General features: G+C 40.0%; 1 protein-coding gene across 4 annotated transcripts in view; it reads right to left on the reverse strand.

The window, feature by feature from the left end:
* Nucleotides 1–20,337, reverse strand: part of RANBP3 (RAN binding protein 3) — a 47,397-nt gene that overhangs the window by 26,594 nt on the left and 466 nt on the right. For all 4 annotated transcript variants that reach the window (XM_010580635.1, XM_010580619.1, XM_010580628.1 and 1 more), the window contains exon 2: nt 10,264–10,319. In XM_010580635.1, coding sequence (XP_010578937.1) covers nt 10,264–10,319 — 56 coding nt within the window. The remainder of the gene's footprint in view (nt 1–10,263; nt 10,320–20,337) is intronic.

The following is a 20,337-nucleotide window of genomic DNA, read 5'->3' on the forward strand; positions in this document are numbered from 1 at the left end:
TGCCTTTCACTGCTTCTTCAGACAATGTTTGAGGGAGGTGGGGTTGATTATAAAATTCTCCACAGAAATTCATTATTATAACATTCACAAGACACAATCCTTTCATATTCATGTGACAGTAAATTATCTGAAAAGCAACACCAATGTTTTCTTTTGTAAATTAAAAAGTTTGCGTATCTATTTCAAGGAGGGTGGTGATAGGATAGCTAGCACACTCTAATGGGATTTTATGTTTGCTAAACTTCTGCCAGACTCTTTACATTTCCTCAGATCATTTAATACTGCAGGTCTCCACTTGTAGAACAGAAGTTAAGCATTACCATATTCTGCACACATTTGAAGAATGAAAAAGTTAAAGGTTTTGAGCCTGAACAACTATATTGTGATAAAGGACTAAGTTATAGTCCATGGATAACATGCAGGCCAAAGACGTTCTCCCAGCTGCGATCTGTGGGCCAAGCCTCCTGGTGTCTTATGGTGAAGTATCTGGAGATTCAAGCGGTTAGGCAAAGATGTCACTCAGAAGCACATAACCTTTGCTTGCTCTCAGAAAGCATTCAGTAGAATGAAGAGAGACTAAAAATGCTCATCATTGCCCAGGTCCATGCAAACCAGAGTAAACAGCAACCTCAAAAATAAACAGCAGCTATTAAATCTTAAGGGCCCAAAGTTCTTCAGCTATGACTTGGCCTGTCCTCAAACAGAAGCAATTATTAAAAGACAGCAAAACATGCAGGTTCATTTCAGTTCAGTGAGGTTACTCAAGTTTTAAATCTTGCAAGAAATTACTATCATTTAGGCTCAAAATACTCAAAATATATTTAATAGGGATAACATTATGTCAGGTAAAGCTGGGGATGCTGGATTTTTTGTATTTTCAAAATTTTCTGGTTTTAATATGAAGCTGTTACTAACAGACCCAAACACTAACTTAAAATCCCATAGAATAAGAGAGAAGAGTTAAAGAAATGTTTTGGTTTAAATTTTGGTGACAAGTCTAGCATTCTGCTATTCTTACCTCTTTGGCTCAGAAGAGCATGAAAAGGCTCTCTGGAACTGGCCACAGCACTTACAACACATGTATGTTATTCATACATAAAGACAAGGGGTAGACACCTCAGTCCTCCACTCGACATTTTATACCCATTACTCCTAGTCCCTTTTTTATGCTAACCCTCACTTTCAAACTTAACAGTATTCCAAATGTCACTCAAACTGTTTTCTTCCCCTTCAAGGGGAGACAGCCATAAAAAAAAAGTACAAGAACTAAGTCACAAGTTACCTGCATCACACTAACCACAAAAGCAATTTTGCAAGCAGCAGCACTGAAGATGGGATTTTTTTCTCAGCTTACATTGCGTGTGTCCTCTGGTCCTCTCTCTCTGCTACACCAAATCCTCCCCATGTACCTCACAACACAAACCTCTTGCCCATATCTTTTCAATTTCACCAAACCAGATTCTCTGGCCATCCACAGGGCCAGAGGCAGTTCATCTGCACTGAGCAGAGATAGCAGGGCCACACATACAACAGCAGCTCTCCCTCTGCAAGGGAGGTAATTTGGGTCTCGCTAATCCAGTCAGGTTTCTAGTTTTCAGGTACATGTAGAACAGTTTAAACATTTAAACCTGTATCGCCTTGTCAATAGTTACTGGAATCTGCAGGCTTTCAGCCTGAGGATCAGAAGAGAGCTGGCAGCATAACCAGCTTCACTTGGCTTCCTAGCTGAAAGACTTCCCACTTCTCCCGTGGTCAAGAGTGCCAGACCACTACAGAAGAGATGACTGCAGTAGGACTGAACAGACCACAGCCATAGTCCAACTGCCGTACAGGTGATGAAGACAACCCTGCCATTATTCACACAGCCTTTGAAGAACCTGGGGGGGAGAAAACGGACACCCTAAAAACCACAGTGGGGAAAATCTGAAAGCTATAACCAGAATGGTACTAGGAAATGGGGATGGGGGAGACCATCCTTGTCAACAGCCAGAATGAACCTCAGGATGAGCTAACCATCACCAGGGATCTGGAGGCAACAGGGAACGATCAGGAAACTGTGGACAGACTCTGGGGCTGAAGATGACTAAGATTCAGTGCCCATAAGAAGCAAAATGATGCATAGGAAGAGGGTATGGAAGTGTTTCCACATAAAAATAGCTAAAGACCTTATTCTTCAGCCATAACACACAGAATTTGGAGGGAAAAGGAGCAGGAATATAACTATGAAAACAGGAGTGGCATATAGGATGGCAATGCAGTGACTCCCACAGAGCAAGAGCTGGAAGGCATCAAATTAAACCAGGCTATAACAGGTTCAAAAAAACCCCGACAAAACTAAAGAAGACAAAAACCCATCCTGCTGAACCCCTTGTCAGAGGATCATGTGGATGGTAGTAGCTCACATGCTTGTGTTCAGCAAGCAATAGGAAAAATTCAAAGAGAAAAAAAAGCCTTACCAGCAGTTTATGCTGACTTCTAGCTACAGATCATAAAATTGCTAATAATGCAAGAAGAGGCAAGAACATTCAATGCACACTTGTGCTATATACTTAGAAGTGAAAATGACAAATTATTTTGCAAGTAATTCATATCAATACAGTTTAGAACATCTCAAAGTACACTAAGTAAACTTGCATCAGATTTTAGTAATTTTTTTAATACATGGTGAGTATTTTAAGAAGTGAAATAAGCAAGGTAAGATTCCAGCATAAATCTGAATTCTATCTTAAGCAAAACTGGAATATCTGCTTCAAGACTCAGAAAAGAAACAAACCAAAAATAACAATTATTGCCAATCACCACTTTTATGCAGAAAAATCTGATGCCAAGATGAGAATTTCTTGGCCAGGTCAATACATAAAATTATATTTAAAAAATATATACATATTAGGTGGATCAAGAACTACTGCAAGTTTCAGAATTTTGTGAATAGTATGTGATTTAAGACATGGAAGACAAAACCAACAAAGACCTCAAGGATTTGTCAAACCAAAACTGCTCCAGACAGAAGTTTGTACAGCTGTTCTCAAAAAAAGCACGTCCAAGGCAAATTGCAAGATCTTCAAATTCATTTTAGTCTTCAGTCATATTTACTATTGGAAGTTTTTCTAATCTCTTAACTTCATAAATTCTGATCTAAGTTCTTGTTTGAAGTTCTTTGGAGCTGGTGAAAAACAGTTCATTCTCTTCCTTTTTGCTGTCATGTTTTATGCCTATGATGATTTGTGTGTCTTTTTGAGCCTTCTCTTCTCTAGAGGAATCATTCCTTATAAGTACAGCTCTAGGAAGAACTTGGCAGAAATCTGTTCCTGTCTCTTAAATACTAAGGCAAAGATCAATGGAGAGATTAATAATGTTAGAAAGCCAGCTACACAAACTCACCTTGCTCAGCCAGATCAAACAACATCTATTTTATTAAAACACAAAAATAACACACCTAGACTAAATATGTAAGAGTCTACTTGGAGATTTGGCTTCCTCTGCATTGCAGGAAATAAGGAGAGACATGAAGAAATACATAAGAGCCAAGATTAACGTGATGCTAAAACCACCAAATATAGGCAAGGAAATAATATTCCTTTTTTATAAGGACTGGCACAAACACTTGGGTCAGTTTTTCCTCCCAATTCTAAACTGAGCTATTTATGCCTCCTTTCCTCATTTTCCCCGAACTAGCACCCATATCCAATGGCCCCAAAAGACTACCCTCGGTATATCTTTTCACAATCTTCACCTGCTTAGAGCTGAGGACAAGTCTTGCTGGTATTCTCAGTAGCCTTTGACATTATCAGCCTCTCTATATGCCTCTAAGCTTTGCCTTGTACAACTGTCCTCTCCAAATATGTTTATGATTGCTCTTCTAAGTGCAGCAGTGTAGCAATATATTCACAATCATGAAGTCTTAAGCATTAATTTTAATTCCTTAAGTATACTATTGACTTACAACACAGTTCAACTAGGTCTTCCTAACAAAACCTCTTGGCAGCTGTGCTAACAATGCTAAGAGAGCCTGGAAAACGAAATACTGTTGCCTCTCCCTAACCAAGTGACTTCCTCCACAGTTCTCGCTCTGCGACCATCCTAAACCTACAAGTCATGCCCATAGCACAAACAACATTTTCTAATCAGCCATCTCCTCAAACCACCAAAACCCAGGCATTTCCAAATCATACTACATCAAACCAGGACTTCAAGCAATCCCTACTTTATATATTGTCCAATACAACTTCCTCTTTTCTAAATTCATGATCTTGCTCTCCAGACTACATGGGAATGCCATCTTTCTAATCACTTAAATCACTTTTACAACTCCACATCTATTTTTTAAAGCTCCACAGTTAAAACCACGACGACAGATCTAACAACTTAAGGACGTAAATCCTTGTTCGCTCCAAGAACTACCCCTTTACCACCCAGCTGCCAGTTATACCTTAATTTTGCAGCACCACTTAGGTATGGGACATGACCAAAATATCATGTAACTTATCTTCCTTCAGAGCCATCCTTAAAAGCTCGTTACTACCAACTCAACTATAGAAAGCAGTACACTGACCAAAACTAGTTACATAACAAGCTAGAAATAAGTCTTCTTTTCTATATCCTACCATTACCTCCAACCCAAGCTGGTGGAGGGAAGAGGACACAGTGCAAGCTACATATTAGATAATGTCTTGTTTTAAACTGCAAAAACATTTTTTAAAGCTGAGTTGAGTACCTTTTGTAGTACTCATGACTAGGGAGTCATGATGATCCTCATATTGCAGCAATCAACGACTGGAAGAATACCACACCTCACACTTACAGAACAAAGGACACTACTTTAAAAGCATTTTTTGACAAATTGTTTCTTTACAACACTACTGGTTAAATTTGTTTGAGCTATTATACCTACTTAATGTGTAAATGCAAGAAAGACTTCAGCATACTTTGACCTCATAAATCAAGTTAAAAGTTAACTTCATAAAATGACTTCAAGTAACCTACAGCCAGAAACTGTCATGAAATGGTTTTATGGCAGAAGTTAAAGTTAGACTTGTGTTTCTGCTCTGAAACTAACAAGAGACAAAAATTAATCATAAAAAAAGTTGTATCTATCAATTGAAAACTTTAATTCAAAAAGTGCTATGAAAAGCACAGTATAGTTCATGTACAAGTTATCAGGATAGAAAATGGAGTAACAGTTAACATTCTATGCTTAACATAGCGAGGTTAGGACTTTATGGTGCTTTCAGATCTTAACAGCTATGAGTCTTCCTAAGTGGATGCAATTTTCCAACCAGTATCAGCACTAGAAGCTCTGCTTGTCAGAAAAATGAATAGCACTGTATAAACAAGGACGACATTTGGATGCTATCATTCAGATATTTGCAAGAACTCTATTTCACACATTGTAAAAATAGTTCTCAAAGAGTTAAGGAGAATGAAAATATGAAAATGGAGACTCATTCGACAAATGTGGAAACAGCCAACTTTACAACCACCATTAATTGATATCTATAATGAAAATCAGAAAAGATGGAGTAATCCTATCTTTTTACGTGTGAAAGACAACCAGAACCTCCTTTGAAAGTAAAATTAAGAGGCATCATTCTGAACACAATGTGCTTTTTGTCCCCTCTAAATAAACATGACAGACTGCAGGTTCTGATCATAGAATCATAATGTTTTAGGCTGGAAGGGACCTTCAAGATCATCTAGTTCCAAACCCCTCGCCATGGGCAAGGACACCTTCCACTAGACCAGGTTGCTCAAAGCCCCATCCAGCCCAGCCTTGAACACTTCCAGGGATGGGGCATCCACAACTTCTCCAGGCAACCTGTTCCAGTGCCTCACCACCCTCACAGTAAAACATTTCTTCCTTATGTCCAATCTAAATCTACCCTCTTTCAGTTTAAAACTGTTACCCCTCATCCTATCACTACACTCCCCGATAAAGAGTCCCTCCCCATCTTTCCTGTAGGCCCCCTTTAAGTACTGGAAGGCCACTCTAAGGTTGCCCCCAGAGCCTTCTCTTCTCCAGGCTCAACAACCCCAACTCTCTCAGCCTGTCCTCATAGGAGAGGTTCTCCAGCCCTCTGATCATCTTCATGTCCCTCCTCTGGACCTGCTTGAGCAGGTCTCTGTCTTTCTTATGCCGGGGGCTCCAGAGCTGAACACAGTACTGCAGGTGGGGTCTCACGAGAGTGGAGTAGAGGGGGAGAATCCCCTCCCTTGACCTGTTAGCCACACTTCTTTTGATGCAGCCCAGAATGTGATTGGCTTTCTGGGTTGTGAGCACACATTGCTGGCTGATACTCAGTTTTTCATCCACTAATACCCCCAAGTCCTTCTCTACAGGGCTGCTCTCAATCCACTCCTTGCCCAGCCTGTATTTGTGCTTGGGATTGCCCCGACCCATGTGCAGGACCTTGCACTTGGCCTTGGTGAACTTCATGAGGTTCGCACAGGCCCACCTCTCAAGCCTGTCAAGATTCCTCTGGATGGCACCCCTTCCCTCCAGCGTGTTGACCACACCACACAGCTTGGTGTTGTCAGCAAAATTCCTGAGGGTGCACTCAATCCCACTGTCCATGTCTCTGACAAAGATGTTAAACAGCACTGGTCCTAATACTGACCCCTGAGGAACACCACTCATCACTGCTCTCCCCCTGGACATTGAGCCATTGACCGCAACTCTTTGAGTGCAACCATCCAGCCAATTCCTTATCCACCCAGTGGTCCATCTGTCAAATCCATGTCTCTCCAATTTAGAGACAAGGATGTCATGCAGGACAGTGTCAAATGCTCTGCACAAATCCAGGCAGATGTCCGTTGCTCTTCCCTTATCCAGCAATGCTGTAACCCCTTGTAGAAGGCCACCAAATTTGCCAGGCACAATTTGCCCTTAGTGAAGCCATGTTGGCTGCCACCAATCACATCCTTCTTTTCCATGTGCCCTAGCATAGTTTCCAGGAGGATCTGCTCCATGATCTTGCTGGGCACAGAGGTGAGACTGGCCTGTAGCTCCCCAGGTCTTAGGGTTTTTTCCCATTTTTAAAAATGGGGGTTATGTTTCCCTTTTTCCAGTCAGTAGGAACTTCCCCAGACTGCCACGACTTCTCAAATATGGTGGATAGTGGCTTAGCCACTTCACCTGCCAGTTCCCTCAGGACCTGCAGATGCATCTCATCAGGTCTCATGTATTTGTGCACCTTCAGATGGACTTGAACCTGGTCGTCTCCTACAGTGGATGGTTCTTCACTCTCCCAGTCCCTGCCTTTGCCTTCTGTGACTTGGGTAGTGTGGCTGGAACACTTGCCAGTGAAGACTGAGGCAAAAAAGTTGTTGAGTATCTCAGCCTTCTCCATATCCCCGATAACCAGGTCTCCTGGAGAGGGCCCACATTTTCCCTAGTCTTCCTTTTATCACCAACATACCTATAGAAGCTTTTCTTGTTGCCCTTGACTTCCCTGGCCAGATCTAATTCTATCAATGTTTCTTCAAAACATTGTTCTAGGAAGAACTCCTCTGTTAATAGATTTTTCCTGTTAACTTTAATAAGGATAATCTTTTGTGGCAGGCAATGCACTTAACCAGGCACCTTGTATGGAAACAGTAATGGAGTTAACCATTAAAGGTAAGAGTTAGCTGTTAGTCTTTCCAAAAATACAGTGAAAGGACTCGATCAGTGTGTAACCTGAGTGACCTTTTCTTGATTAAGTTGATTAAAGGGACACTCAGCTGGTCTGAATGCTAGGTTCTGATATATACAGCATATATTAAGTGGCTGTTACTTTTGGCTGACAGCACCGTATTCTGACTCTATTACTATTGTGTCAACACTACCAAAAACAGCTACTGGCACAAGCAACAAGCAGGCTTTGGCCCTTTATTGAATAAAATGGCAAGAAGCACAGCACTGATGATTCTCTCACTCTTTTTCTATAGTTTCAAATACACACAATATAAGCTATTAAAATGATTATTAACCACCCCCCACAAGAAAGTTGTACATCTCCACACATTACGCAGTTTAACATAAGCATTTGTTTGTTAATAGATGTATTACACTTTGGAAACTTGCAACCAAATGCCAGATGCCACTGGTAGACTCCTCACAATCTGCTTCAAGGAACAAGCCCTGCTGCCCAGCCAAGCTACACCTATTCCATGCCCATACTGACCATGGCTAGCCCCCTCTTGAGCACCAATACCTCTTAGCATTTAGATCAATTTCTAACTCAGTTCTAACCCCCGTGCCTTTAAGATGCTTGGCTCACCCACAGGCCTCGATACACACAGTCCCTCCACCCCACCTGTCAGGCTTTCTGGCTGTGCCTTGGCAGAGGCTGTCCTGCACACAGATAACTACTCAACATCACCATAGTCCTCAGCATCATCAGAAGCAGTTGGGAAGACTAAATCACAGATCCCTCTTCCTGGAACTCTGGATCCTCTCTGCCAGCCCAAAAAACCATTAAGCCTTTAGTTAAGATTTTTAACAAATATTTTCTTGAGACATACCAGAGTGCAACAGATTTGTCCCACAGCCCAACATAGGAGCTTGCACAGCCTAACACTGAAGGCATGCACTGTATGCAGGCCACTGCAGGTATGCACTCTGTGCAGAAGCAGAAGGTACAACATGAAGGAACTTGAGACCTGCCAGCTTAGCACTGAAGGACCAGGCCAGCAAAGAAAGGACACAGGACATGTTGCTCTGCCTGGGATCACTGCTTCCAAACTGTGGAAGCACTGCCAGGTTAAAGGACACCTGGGGAGAAAACTCACCATAGTGCAACTCAGAAGGGACTTCAGGAACAGTCTAAGCAACAGCAGGTGATTGGGAGCTGTTTCCTAAACGGAAACAGTGTGATCCAAACTGATAGCACAAATACTAGCCCTCCCTTTGTTCCAAAGTACATGTAAACGGTCACTGTAAAAAATGTAATTGGAAGGAACATCTCAAAAGTATTTACTCCGAGATATATTTGATTAGCTAATATTAGAAGAATGGCAGATTTAAATCCTTTCCAAGCTGCAAAAGATTTCAAGCTCCTGCTGAGGAATATGCCTACAAAATCCATGAGAAAGTTCAAGTCATACTTGTTCCAAACCAAAGCAAGCTACCAACTGCAAAATGCTTCAGTATTTCTATTCAAACATTTGAGAAGATTTTCTGATTGCACAGATAATATAACAATCCAGTGATTCAACAAAAACTTAATTATGTGTACATGAGTACACTTCTCTTGATTCCCACAGGCTTCAGCTGAAACAAGGGTAACCATGATTTTTGTTTTCCAAATGTTAACAGCTTTTACTATTAATCAGGCAGAATTAAATACCACGATATATTGGGATTCTTATCAATTTCTTTTACCAAAAATATTTTTTACGATATAAGAAACTGGAAGGCTTACTGTTTGGAAAAAAAAAGTAAGGAAAACTACACCCTAGCATTACACCATAGCATTTTGTATACCACTTTCAAAGTGAAAAGGAATGCAAACTATACTGCACTTGGTCCACATGGCCATGGTTTTCCATTAAATCTCTTTCAATTTAATAGCAACTTCTGTTAAAGGGAAGGTCCTGCTCCTTCCTTCAGCTCTCATTTCTCTCCTGAGCTCTACTCCTTCTGCAGCCACAGGATGAGTTGTATCAAAGCCTCTTGGTACAACACAACCTCACCCATGGAACACCTTCCAGCAGATTACAGCACAGCTCCAACTTACCTCAACACTGTATAACCGCTACCACAGACCCAAAGGCAGGGGACAGGAACACATGGCAGGGGTAGAGGGACAGGGAGGGAACAGGATTACCTTTTTCCAAGGTAATTAGACACTTCACAGCTTACTAACTAAAGAAATGAGATACATTTAAATATACTAAGGTGAAAAGCAATAATCTAGACCATGCTTTTCTTTGCTTTGTCTTAACCATAACATTTCTTTTTGCGATAACAGAGTTTTCTCATGCAACTGCAACTGTCAGCACTCCTTTGCCACCTGTTCCTTTCAAGATACAGTTCTGAAGATACTTTTTCTGCCAGACATGGTCCATCTTCTGTCTGAAGAGCTACCCATTTCATGCCACCACCATACATCTTCCCACTTTTAGCCCTCCAGTACCTCTTCACTCTATGCCCATTAATTATGTTAATGCTCCATTATCCACCTTCAACTTCAAAACAATATAGACAAACAGTTGCTCACCATGGAATGATTCAGGGCTACAGAACAAAACAAACAAACAAAAAACATGTCAACATCTCCTTACCTTCTGTGCTTTATCCTTCTGAAATACAAAGACAGGTGGAGCAATGGCAGGCTTTTCTGTAAAAAAAGAAATCATTGGTTTTTTTCCAACCACATTCATTATTGACTAATATGAAAATGTTATGTTCCATGATGCTTTTACCAAAATGAATCCCTAAATCAGTTAAATCTCAGTTACACAAATTGTTTCCACTGGTTCAAGGCAACATTATAATTATAAAGAACTTGATCTTCAAAAGGAAAAATGAGTGTTTTAAGAACAACAATACAACTGATATCTGAAAGCTATTTGTCTTTTCCCTCCAGATCTCTTTATTTCAAACCAGTACTTTTACCGTACTTAGATATATCAGGAGGAAAAGGCCCTTTGCTGCAGTAATTTACTTTATGAACACATGTTCATAAGTTCATAATAACATATGAATGTAAGTTTTGCTGGCAAAGGCTTTTCCTTCCCCATAGTAATGCATTAATGTAAAGGGAGTTTTGCTGTACATGCCCACATACTCCTTTCTTGAAGGTCACCTAACCCTGATACTTGATTATACTTCTATTTCATTATCATTGAAACCTTTAGAAAAAGCCTAAATCTTCAACATTTGCAGGTCTACAATTTAAACCAAATATTCCATGCATATTATTACAGAGGGACCAGTCTTTCTGCATAATTTAAGAGCACATCTGCTTTCTACTTGAAGTTCCGATTCAAATATTAGCGGGACACTATTTTCTAAATAAGCACATCAACACTTAGTCATCAAGAACAGAATGAATTTCTAGAATGAATGTATGCTTTCCATTGTCCTTAATGACCTCAAAACTACCTCAATGACCAAAAAAAATAGGGGGAGGGGGAATAAAGCAGAAGTGAGCTTTCCTGAGAGCTTAAACTGGTACACCTTGCGCACGAGTTATATTTGAAGAGAAACTGCACATAGACTACGCAGTCAGCAACCCTCCTATATGTTTATAGGGCTAAAGATGAGTACAACATTTAAGTCTGTCTTGAGACTGAGACTGCTGTGAAACAATGGGATTCAGGGAGAGCTGTGTTTTGGCTAATTTCTTTGCAAAAGTTCTACCTTTGCAATTATTCAATCTTACAAACAAGACTAGACATTTAATAAAATCAAAATGTTATAACTTTTAGAACTTGAAAGGCTACCACAAAAAAAAACTCATCAAGAAGAATTACTTTGCTCAAAAAAAAAAAAGACAGCATCACAAAATCCTCCATAAATCAGTTGCAGCATCAGTAAAGCACTTGGGTCAGCATGTAAGGAAAAGGGGATGAGATTGTCCATTTGGGAATTGCTAGCTATTAGATCAGTTTAGCTGAAAAAGTGAAACTTTACCTGACAAATATGTAAAAATTATTAAAATTATTCCAAGAGCTCTGTGCATTTATTTGTGAGGGTGGAAAAGCCTCTTTCCACTCTTCTGTGGGTCTAACTCAGAGGGATAACCCTGCAAGACCACTGCAAGACTGATTTTGCAAGACTAGCGTAACTTACTCTACAAAAGGTAAAATAATCATAAAATAAAGCTCCTTACTTCAGCATTTTTCCTGCTCTTCTTTCCCTTTTTCTAAGTTCTATCCATCAAATACTGCTGAATCTTAGAAACGCTCATTAATGAGAACAATGCAGACAATCTATTTCAAAAATGAAAAATAATCTACTAACTAACGAAGGTCACCAACAAAAACTTAACTGCTATACCTGTGCCAAAAACCAGTTTATTGAAACAAGCCAGAGATCCCTTTTGATTCCCTTGGCCTCAGTATAACCTGCTTGTCAGAGGCTCCGCTCATGTAGGGTCCAAGCTTTTAACCCTTTACTTCAAAGTGATGTTAATTTCTTTATACCTTGTTTGGTACACTTCACTATTCATTAATGCTGTAATTACAGCAACAAGTAGCATGCATTCTACCAAACCACTTTTATCCAAGACTGCCAAACCAGTCAATAAAATGTTGTATTAGTCTTTTTCCCTTTTGGAGATCTGTTCAAAAGCAGGACTTCATTGTGTAATGCACAACATACAAGAGACTCCTGTACCAAATTCCACAGTTACCAAAGAGGACCAAATAGAAAAGAACTACTTGTCTATTTAGTGCTTAAGAAAGGACTGAAGTACTGAGAGAGTAGAAAGCAAACAATTAAGAAAAACCACAAAACAGATCCAAGAACAATGCAAAGTGCAGAGGAAACATGGGATGGCTGGCAAAAGACTAGAATGGGAAGCCAAAGAAGTTGATGCAAAGGAACAGGACAAAATAGGAGATGGAATCTGGTGATGGAAAACTGAGTATTCAGCAAAAAAAAGAACAGGGATGCCAGGAACAGCAGAAAGCTCACAGAAAAAAAAATAAATCATTGGATGGAAGAACCAAAGAAGAAAACTGAGTGGAAAAAAAAAATATTCGAGATTGTGTCCAGCTATGGCAAATGAGACTGGGAAAAGAAGCTAGTAAAACAAACTATGACCAGTCCTGTTAGTCAAGGTGGAAAAGAAAACACTCTTGTACAACAGCTGAGAGTTTCTATCCACTGAAGGAACACAGTCCTCCAGCACTCAAGATCTAGGAATCTCCTACTACTCTTGCCGGCTGTGAGACCAACCAACATGATGGCATCTGGCAGGAACAGTGACAAGACAGCAGACACCCATGGCTACCAACTATACCAGTGCTTAGTCAGGCACGTTCTTTACAGGGAAACATTTGTTCACCACGTCTTCTCCAAAGTCTGCAACAAGACCACAATGCTGGAAATGTGTCCCTAATTCTAGCCCGAGGCAAGAAGGGATCACTAGATCACCGAATCTGACCACCTTCATTAAACACTGCATATTTTTCTGAGCCTTATTGTTTTGGGGAAACATTTTCAAAAACATCAATTATTGAAGACATTAAAAGCAAAGTATTATTGCCCCTGATCATCCATTACCTCATAAAAAACTCCAGTGCCAAATTTCCCATTCAAATGTCTGGCTTCAGCTTTCAGTTCTGATTCCTAGTTATGTTTTTCAAATGCATTTATGTACCAGATAAAAAGCTCTCTAGTATTTAAAGTTTTTCCTATGAAAGCACATACACAAACCATGTTTTCCTATCAACTGAAGAACCACCACAACAGGTTTTATTTTTGTGATACAGAAATGCATAGTTACATAGTTATTGGGGTTTTTTCCCACATGGTGAACATGTCAGTCTATTAAGTGCTACTCGAAAATAAGAATTACACTGTCATTTGTACTAGCCAAGATCAGAGGTAGACAGTCATGTTCTCACTTAGCGAGCCTGTTTCCATCCCACCATCCTAGGTGTGTGAAGGATGACCTACAGAAAAATGGATCTATTAGGTCCACAGAACTGTCATGAAGTTAAAGGAAAAATAAAGCAGGGTAAAGGAAAGGAAACAACAACAACAAAAAAACCTACCCCAACCTTCAAACTTCAGGTACAATACATGTAAAATAATACATCTTCTCCTTCACCTGAGAGATGAATAGACACAGTATATAGTTCTCAAAAATTGTGAAACAGACTTGGTTTTTCTCCAGATAAACAGACAGAAACAAGGCAAAACAACGAGCTGGAGATGCAGAAACAGTGTCAATTTTCTAAACAAGTCAGTCTCAGTAAAGGTGTTCTGAGAAAGCCCACGCGTGTAAGAAGGAAAGCAGACCTTCAGTAATTACTATCATATTTACTGAGACAGTAAGTCCCTAATCTTCCTGCAGTTTATTCATAAGTCTCAGACATTTCAACCTGCGTGAATAATTACAAAAACCTCAAGAGCTGGCTTTCACAGGCTAAATTCCTTTAGCATATTTCACTGTTGAGTCATTAACTATCTATATATGCCCTACCTGCTGTCAGAAAAATGTATGTACTATTAAGCCTACTCAGCTTGCTTCACAAGCCTTAGAAACCAAACCACAGAAACAAAAAATATTATCTCAATGGCTCAGGCAGAGATATTGTCTTCAAGTCATATTGTAATGTGAGATTTTTAACTCAGATACATGACCATTTGTAGCTGTACCAAATTCTGTGATGTCAACCATGTTTTCTGCAACTGGACAAAACACGGCTTTGTTTTACCTCTCCCCCCCTTCACACCAACGTAACCATAGCAGTTGGTGGCACCTCTGGCGGCCACAATAGTTATTTTTGCAACACACAATTTTAAACCTTCACCGCAGCATGAAATGACCCATTATTGAAAAATCCAACTGGTATTTTGAGTGCACGGATGCAAAAACCATGTCCCTTTTGAATCCACATTTGAAGGCCACATAAATGAAGAGAAGACAAGGTAATACTGCACAAAATGGGGGAAAAAAACAACCCTGGTATGCTATAGAGGTATGTTTCCCTGTATAGTTACCAGGCTCACAGAGTAAATCCCATGGCAAAGCAGTGACAAAGGCCAAGAAAGCATTCTTCTCCTCTGCCACCGAGACCATTGTGTCTCGACCATAAGAGTACAGGATAATTGAGGTTAGAAGGGACCGCAGGAGGTCTCTAGTCCAACCTCCTGCTCCAAGTAAGGTCAGCTATGAAGTCAGACCAGGTTAATCAGGTTATCCAGTCTGGTCTTAACTTCGAAGGATGGAGGCTGAGCAGCCTCCCAGGGTAATCTCTTCTACTCCTTGACTGTCCTTATAGTGAAAAAAATAACCAACCCCCAATTTTTTCCCTATATCCAGTCTGAACATCTTGTTCCACCTCTCACCTTTTGTCTTTTGTCCTTCCAACATACACCACTGTGATGAGCCTGGCTCTGCCTTTTTAATAACCTCCTCATAGACCCTGGAAAGTTCCAAATGTGCCTCTCAAGCTTCCTCTTCTCTAGGCTGAACAAGCTCAGTTCCTTCAGCCTCTCCTTACAGGTCAGGCAACCCAGATCACCAGCCATCCTGGCAACTCAAGTAATCTTTAGATTTTAGAAGAAACCCAGGCCCCATGTCATGAAAACAACTCTCAAGCCCTCACCGGACCACCGTAGCAAGTTTAGTACGCAGTGAATCTATTTTTAAAGCCAAGAACTACACCATTTCAAATATTTTCTTTTAAAATTTACTCCAAATTACATTTAAAGTGCAATAGTGCCTGACTATGTGGAAACCTATGAGAGGCAGAAAAAAAAACAACTGACAAACTTCCAGGCAAGCGAGTCCTTGCTTAGATTTGAAGAAGCAACCTTCAACACTGAAGGCATACAAGTTGAGAACAACTGCTCTGACTTTAACTTGTTATAATACATCACCTGAGAGAAAAAAGTAGATCATACCTGTGAACAATGAAAGAGCCTTAAAAAGGAGAACAGCAATCAGGTTGTTAACTCACCAAAAATATTCAGTGGTAATTTATTGCCTGTGAAAGGTTTATCTGAGGGTCAAGAAAAATTTAAGTTCAAAGTTAAGCTTAATTATGCTTATTTGAACAGCTCAGGCTGCAAAAATGTTTTTTTCACCTTAATACTATTTAAGTTATAAAGAGCAGAATAATCATGCTTAAAAAACATATTAAGAGATACAGGCAATTTGCAGCATTATACAATTCTAAAGGTGTTGATAATAAAGTAAGACTCTTCTCTTCCAATAGCCACGAATAGACCGAAAGCAATAAGCAAGCTACCATACCAACAGCTAATCTCCAAAAAGATCCTGCAAGCAAAGTCCAATCATGTTTCTTGTACTTTCTGACATGAAGTATGACTGGCTCATTTATAGCCAGACTTCACAAGTGGTGTCATGGTGACTATAAATGACATTGGAAAAAAAGATACTTAACTTCCATTTCAAAACTTTGATAAGTTGCTTTTTATGACAAAACATCTGATGTACTCATTCACCTTCAAACCCTTTATTTTTCTGTCTCCAAGAGTATGAGTAAGCAGGCTACTTCCAGACAGTACTTCCACAGCTGGCATGGGAAGGTAGAATGCCTTTTACATATTTAAGATGAAATAAAAATTCCATACGCCATATTTAAAGCACAAACCTTTTACATTTGCAGAGCACATGTTTTCATTTCCCAAGCCCTTGTGGCATTAATAGAAATAAATTGCCCTCTGTATTAGGTAATTTTACTATTTCAGCTCAGGTACTTCACATAAAGCAAATGTTACAAGTCAGAAATGGAAAAAGTAGCTTATTTTCACATGACAGGAAGAAGAAAACCATGAGGCAGCCCAACTACTTTGCAATGTAGATAAAATATTTATAAAGAACTCCAAAAAGTATTGAAAAAAATTGTTAAAGTATTTAGTTCTCTCTTGTAAATTAAGTAGTACTTTATGGCATTTGGGTGTGAATTATTAGGACATCTCAAAAAAAAAAATCAAAAAACAACAAACCAAATCACTCAGCCTAACTTTGCGTCCACTAGTTTATCTGAAGTAAATCACCATCGGAAAAAAGATCTTGTTTATAGGGTCTACAAATGTCAGGGACATTGGTCCATGCCAGCTTTTCCCCTCAAAGTAACAACAGACCTTCCTCTCTCTGAAAGTTACCATAAGGCAAGTAGAATTATACAGTCAGGGGGAGAGAAAAAAACAAAACACAAAACAAACAAACAAAAAAAACCAGAAACAGCACAGAAGCAGTGTCAGCATCATACAAGTCTGGCAAAGGAATGATACTTTTTGAGGAACCGCTTCGATTCTCTCATCTTCTGTACATTTAAGGCAGTTACACACAGTAAGCTTGTTACGATCACAAACTGTATGCTTAGCAATTTCAAAAAGTAAAATAAATTGTGTTTGGTGTCTAAGGAGAGAGTTTGCCAACACAGGCTGTGCACGCACCTCCTGAAAGGGGAATGTGAAGAAAGCCATAAATTTTAGCCCTGAGAAAAACTTGTACCTTTTGACTGAAAAATGATAAAGTAATTCATTCTCAACACAAGGAGATCCTATCATCTAAGGAGCAGCTTCAGCAGCAAGTTTTATACAAACAAATTACTGCTTGTATATTAACAGCAAATTAATGAGAAAAGCATGCAGATTTATGTGAATATATGCTTGACAGGAAGTTGTCTAGTTCTCCATGATACTTCACTACCACGTGTGAGGTGTCAGTTTTAAGACGTGATCCAGCTAGCATACCAACAAAGAACATAATACCAAAGATTTCAGGTAAAATTTCTAACACCATTCAGTAACTACTTTATACAACAGTAACAATAACAATTGTGCCTACTATTCCAAAATCCTGGTTTTCAATAATCAAACTTCTCAAAATACCAGTCCCCACAGCCTTTATCACAATGTCACTCAATCTTTGTGACAAAAATCAATCAAACTTCACACAGTTGGGAGAAGGTACTCTCTCCTCCTCTTCATTAGCTCCACACTTACCAGCTAATCTCTCAAGATGAGTGGCAATGCCAAGACCAGGACCTTTTCCTAGGAAACTTCACAGTACAAACTTCTCTCGAAAGTGGCACTTGGACCACCTCATCCTTCACCCCCCTTCTCTGCAGCAGAGGACCCCCTTAATCCAACAACCTTCTGCCAAAATACAGCTTGCCATCAAACCACTACAAAGAGGTAGGTATACAGTTTCACCAACTCACTAGAGAAAAAGGAAAGACAAGTGAATAGAAAAAATTCACGGAACAATTAGAATGAAGAAAATTAAGTGGTTATGAGAACATTAGAGGGAACACTTGTAGTTCTGAAGAAATGCATCACAGAAAGATCATCCATTAAAATATTTTGAAGGCTTAAAGGACATTGGTAGAATGGTTACTTGGAGGCAGTATTGACATCTCAGTGGTGATTTAAGACAGACAATAGACCAAGAGAGACATCAGAATCTAGAAGGTAAAGATAACTAATACACTGTTGGAAAAGGAAAAAACAATTAATTAATTGAAACAAAGGGGTGCCATGGTAAAAGCAACAGGTTAAAAGAGCTTTGCATTAGTAAGATGAAAGGACACAGGCAGAACAAAAGCACTTTCCAAGGCCAGGAGGTTTGTTGCAGTAATCAAACAGGTAAAGAGTCTAAGCAAGTTTCACTTGCATGAACAGACAAGAAAAGCTATTGTTCAAACACGCTAAGCAAAACCAATCTGCAAGAATGACTGAAACCTCTTTCTAGGTACTTGTGTCTACTATGTGTCAAAGAATAATTAGCTTCACACCTCACAGTGAAGTGTGATTGAGACAGCACTGTTGTAGAGATCAACCAAGATTAAGGAATATTAAGAACTTTGTTTTAACCACGCTTAGTTTGTGAACATGAACACTTAGTTATCAAATACTTCAAACAAAAGACGACTAATATGAAACAGAAGATCAAAGAATTATCAGCACCAAAATAGTCACTTTATATATTCAAATGAAAATACCTGGGTACAAGAAAATAAAACATTCACCTACAGTACTGGAAAAATTAACAGACTGATGTGTTTAAGAATGAGGAGAAAACAATCAAAGTCACCCAAGAACATCATTGCCATGTCAGACAGCAAACAAGGCAAACAAAGACTAGGGAATCCACTGACTTTCAACAGAAGAATGCTAATTCCAGAAAGTATGTGTATTTGCACTGATATACAAAGGACACCTCAAAAATGGAACCAGAGGAAAGAAAACTAACACCAGACAATGCAGCCAATGATACTAGAATGAGCAGAAGAGACAACAGTTCAGAAGCAAGCTGATCTTGCTTAATCTTACAAAAGATTATATCACGTTCTTATTGCGAGAAGAAACAGAACAGCAAAGGACGAAGATGACAACTCTGGAAGGAGATGCGAGCACAAACTAAAGAGATCAGCAGGTGAGGGAAGTCACTGGAGTCAGGAAAGGGTCTGAAGAGAAGAGAGAAAAAGGACGATCAGATGAAAAAGTAAGGATGGCACCACACACGCCCCCAGCCCCCCCAAGACAGTCTACACAATTCTGCAGAAATATAGAGGTAGTAGTAGAAACACGTGACAAGTCAGCACCAAACAATGTAATAAACAGTAATAACTTGCAATTCACGGTTGAGCTTAACATTTCCCACTAGAATGGGGAGGTAAAGTCAGGGGCTTGCATGACTTAAGATAGCCATTCCCAAACTTCTGGTTCTAAAAAAACCCACAATAAATCCTCAAAATTTATTATAAGGTCATTATAATGACAGTATGTAAATACTGCCATTAAGTTTCTCATGAATAGTCATTACACATCTGACTACTTACTGCCATTCTTGAGACCACTTACCACGCCTCTTCGGCACGACAGCTCGTCTTGAGTTTGGGAGCTAACAGCCCAAGACATGCTGCATCATAGGATTTGTCAAATAACTTAAGTGTAATTATGTGGTTAGTGCTTGTAGAATTCATCTTCAAAAGCTACACCTACAATAGACATTTGCTTCCTGCTGTTTAACATCAGAACTGTAATTGCCACTGGTACAGAGTTCATATGTAAGAAACACTCTTGAAAGAAGGGGCCTCATACACTTTAATTCCCCTCCTTCTGGGCATTTCCCCTCCTCTTTTGTTAGCTGAGAAGAACGATGAGAAACAGCAGAGACAGCTGGGGCTAACTTCGTTTTGCAGAGACTTTGAGGAAAGTTAGGAATTCTCAAAGGCAAACTGCTGATGCCCACTGTCGCTTAAACAACATTCCACACACCTTGAAGCAGAATACCCAAATCCTGCAGTAGTGCAGCCCATGTCTTCCTGACCCTCTTCAGAGAAGAGCAAAACCGCTATTTCTTTACTTCAGAAGTTTCAGCTAAAAAATAACTTAGGTGCTATTATACCTCACCTAGGCTTACATAATCGCCTCGACTATTCCCTTAGCTAGAGGAAGGATTAACGCGAGTGGAAGTTAAGGAAAGATTCGCAACAGCCCTGAAGTAGCTGAGAACGACCCCAAAAAGCACCCGGACAAGAAAAGCCACAAAGCGGCTCAGAACTCCCCCAGGGGAGTAGCGCGGCGCTCACCGCCACGCTCCGGCAGCGGCGGGGCTCCCTCCCCGGCGGCCGGGGGCGGCAGGGCACGCTTTCCGCACGCAGGGAGCGCGGCAGGACGGACCCGCCGGAGCCGCCGCC

This window comes from Haliaeetus leucocephalus, unplaced genomic scaffold, assembly GCF_000737465.1.
Source record: "Haliaeetus leucocephalus isolate CR32 unplaced genomic scaffold, Haliaeetus_leucocephalus-4.0 Scaffold76, whole genome shotgun sequence".
NCBI lineage: Eukaryota > Metazoa > Chordata > Aves > Accipitriformes > Accipitridae > Haliaeetus > Haliaeetus leucocephalus.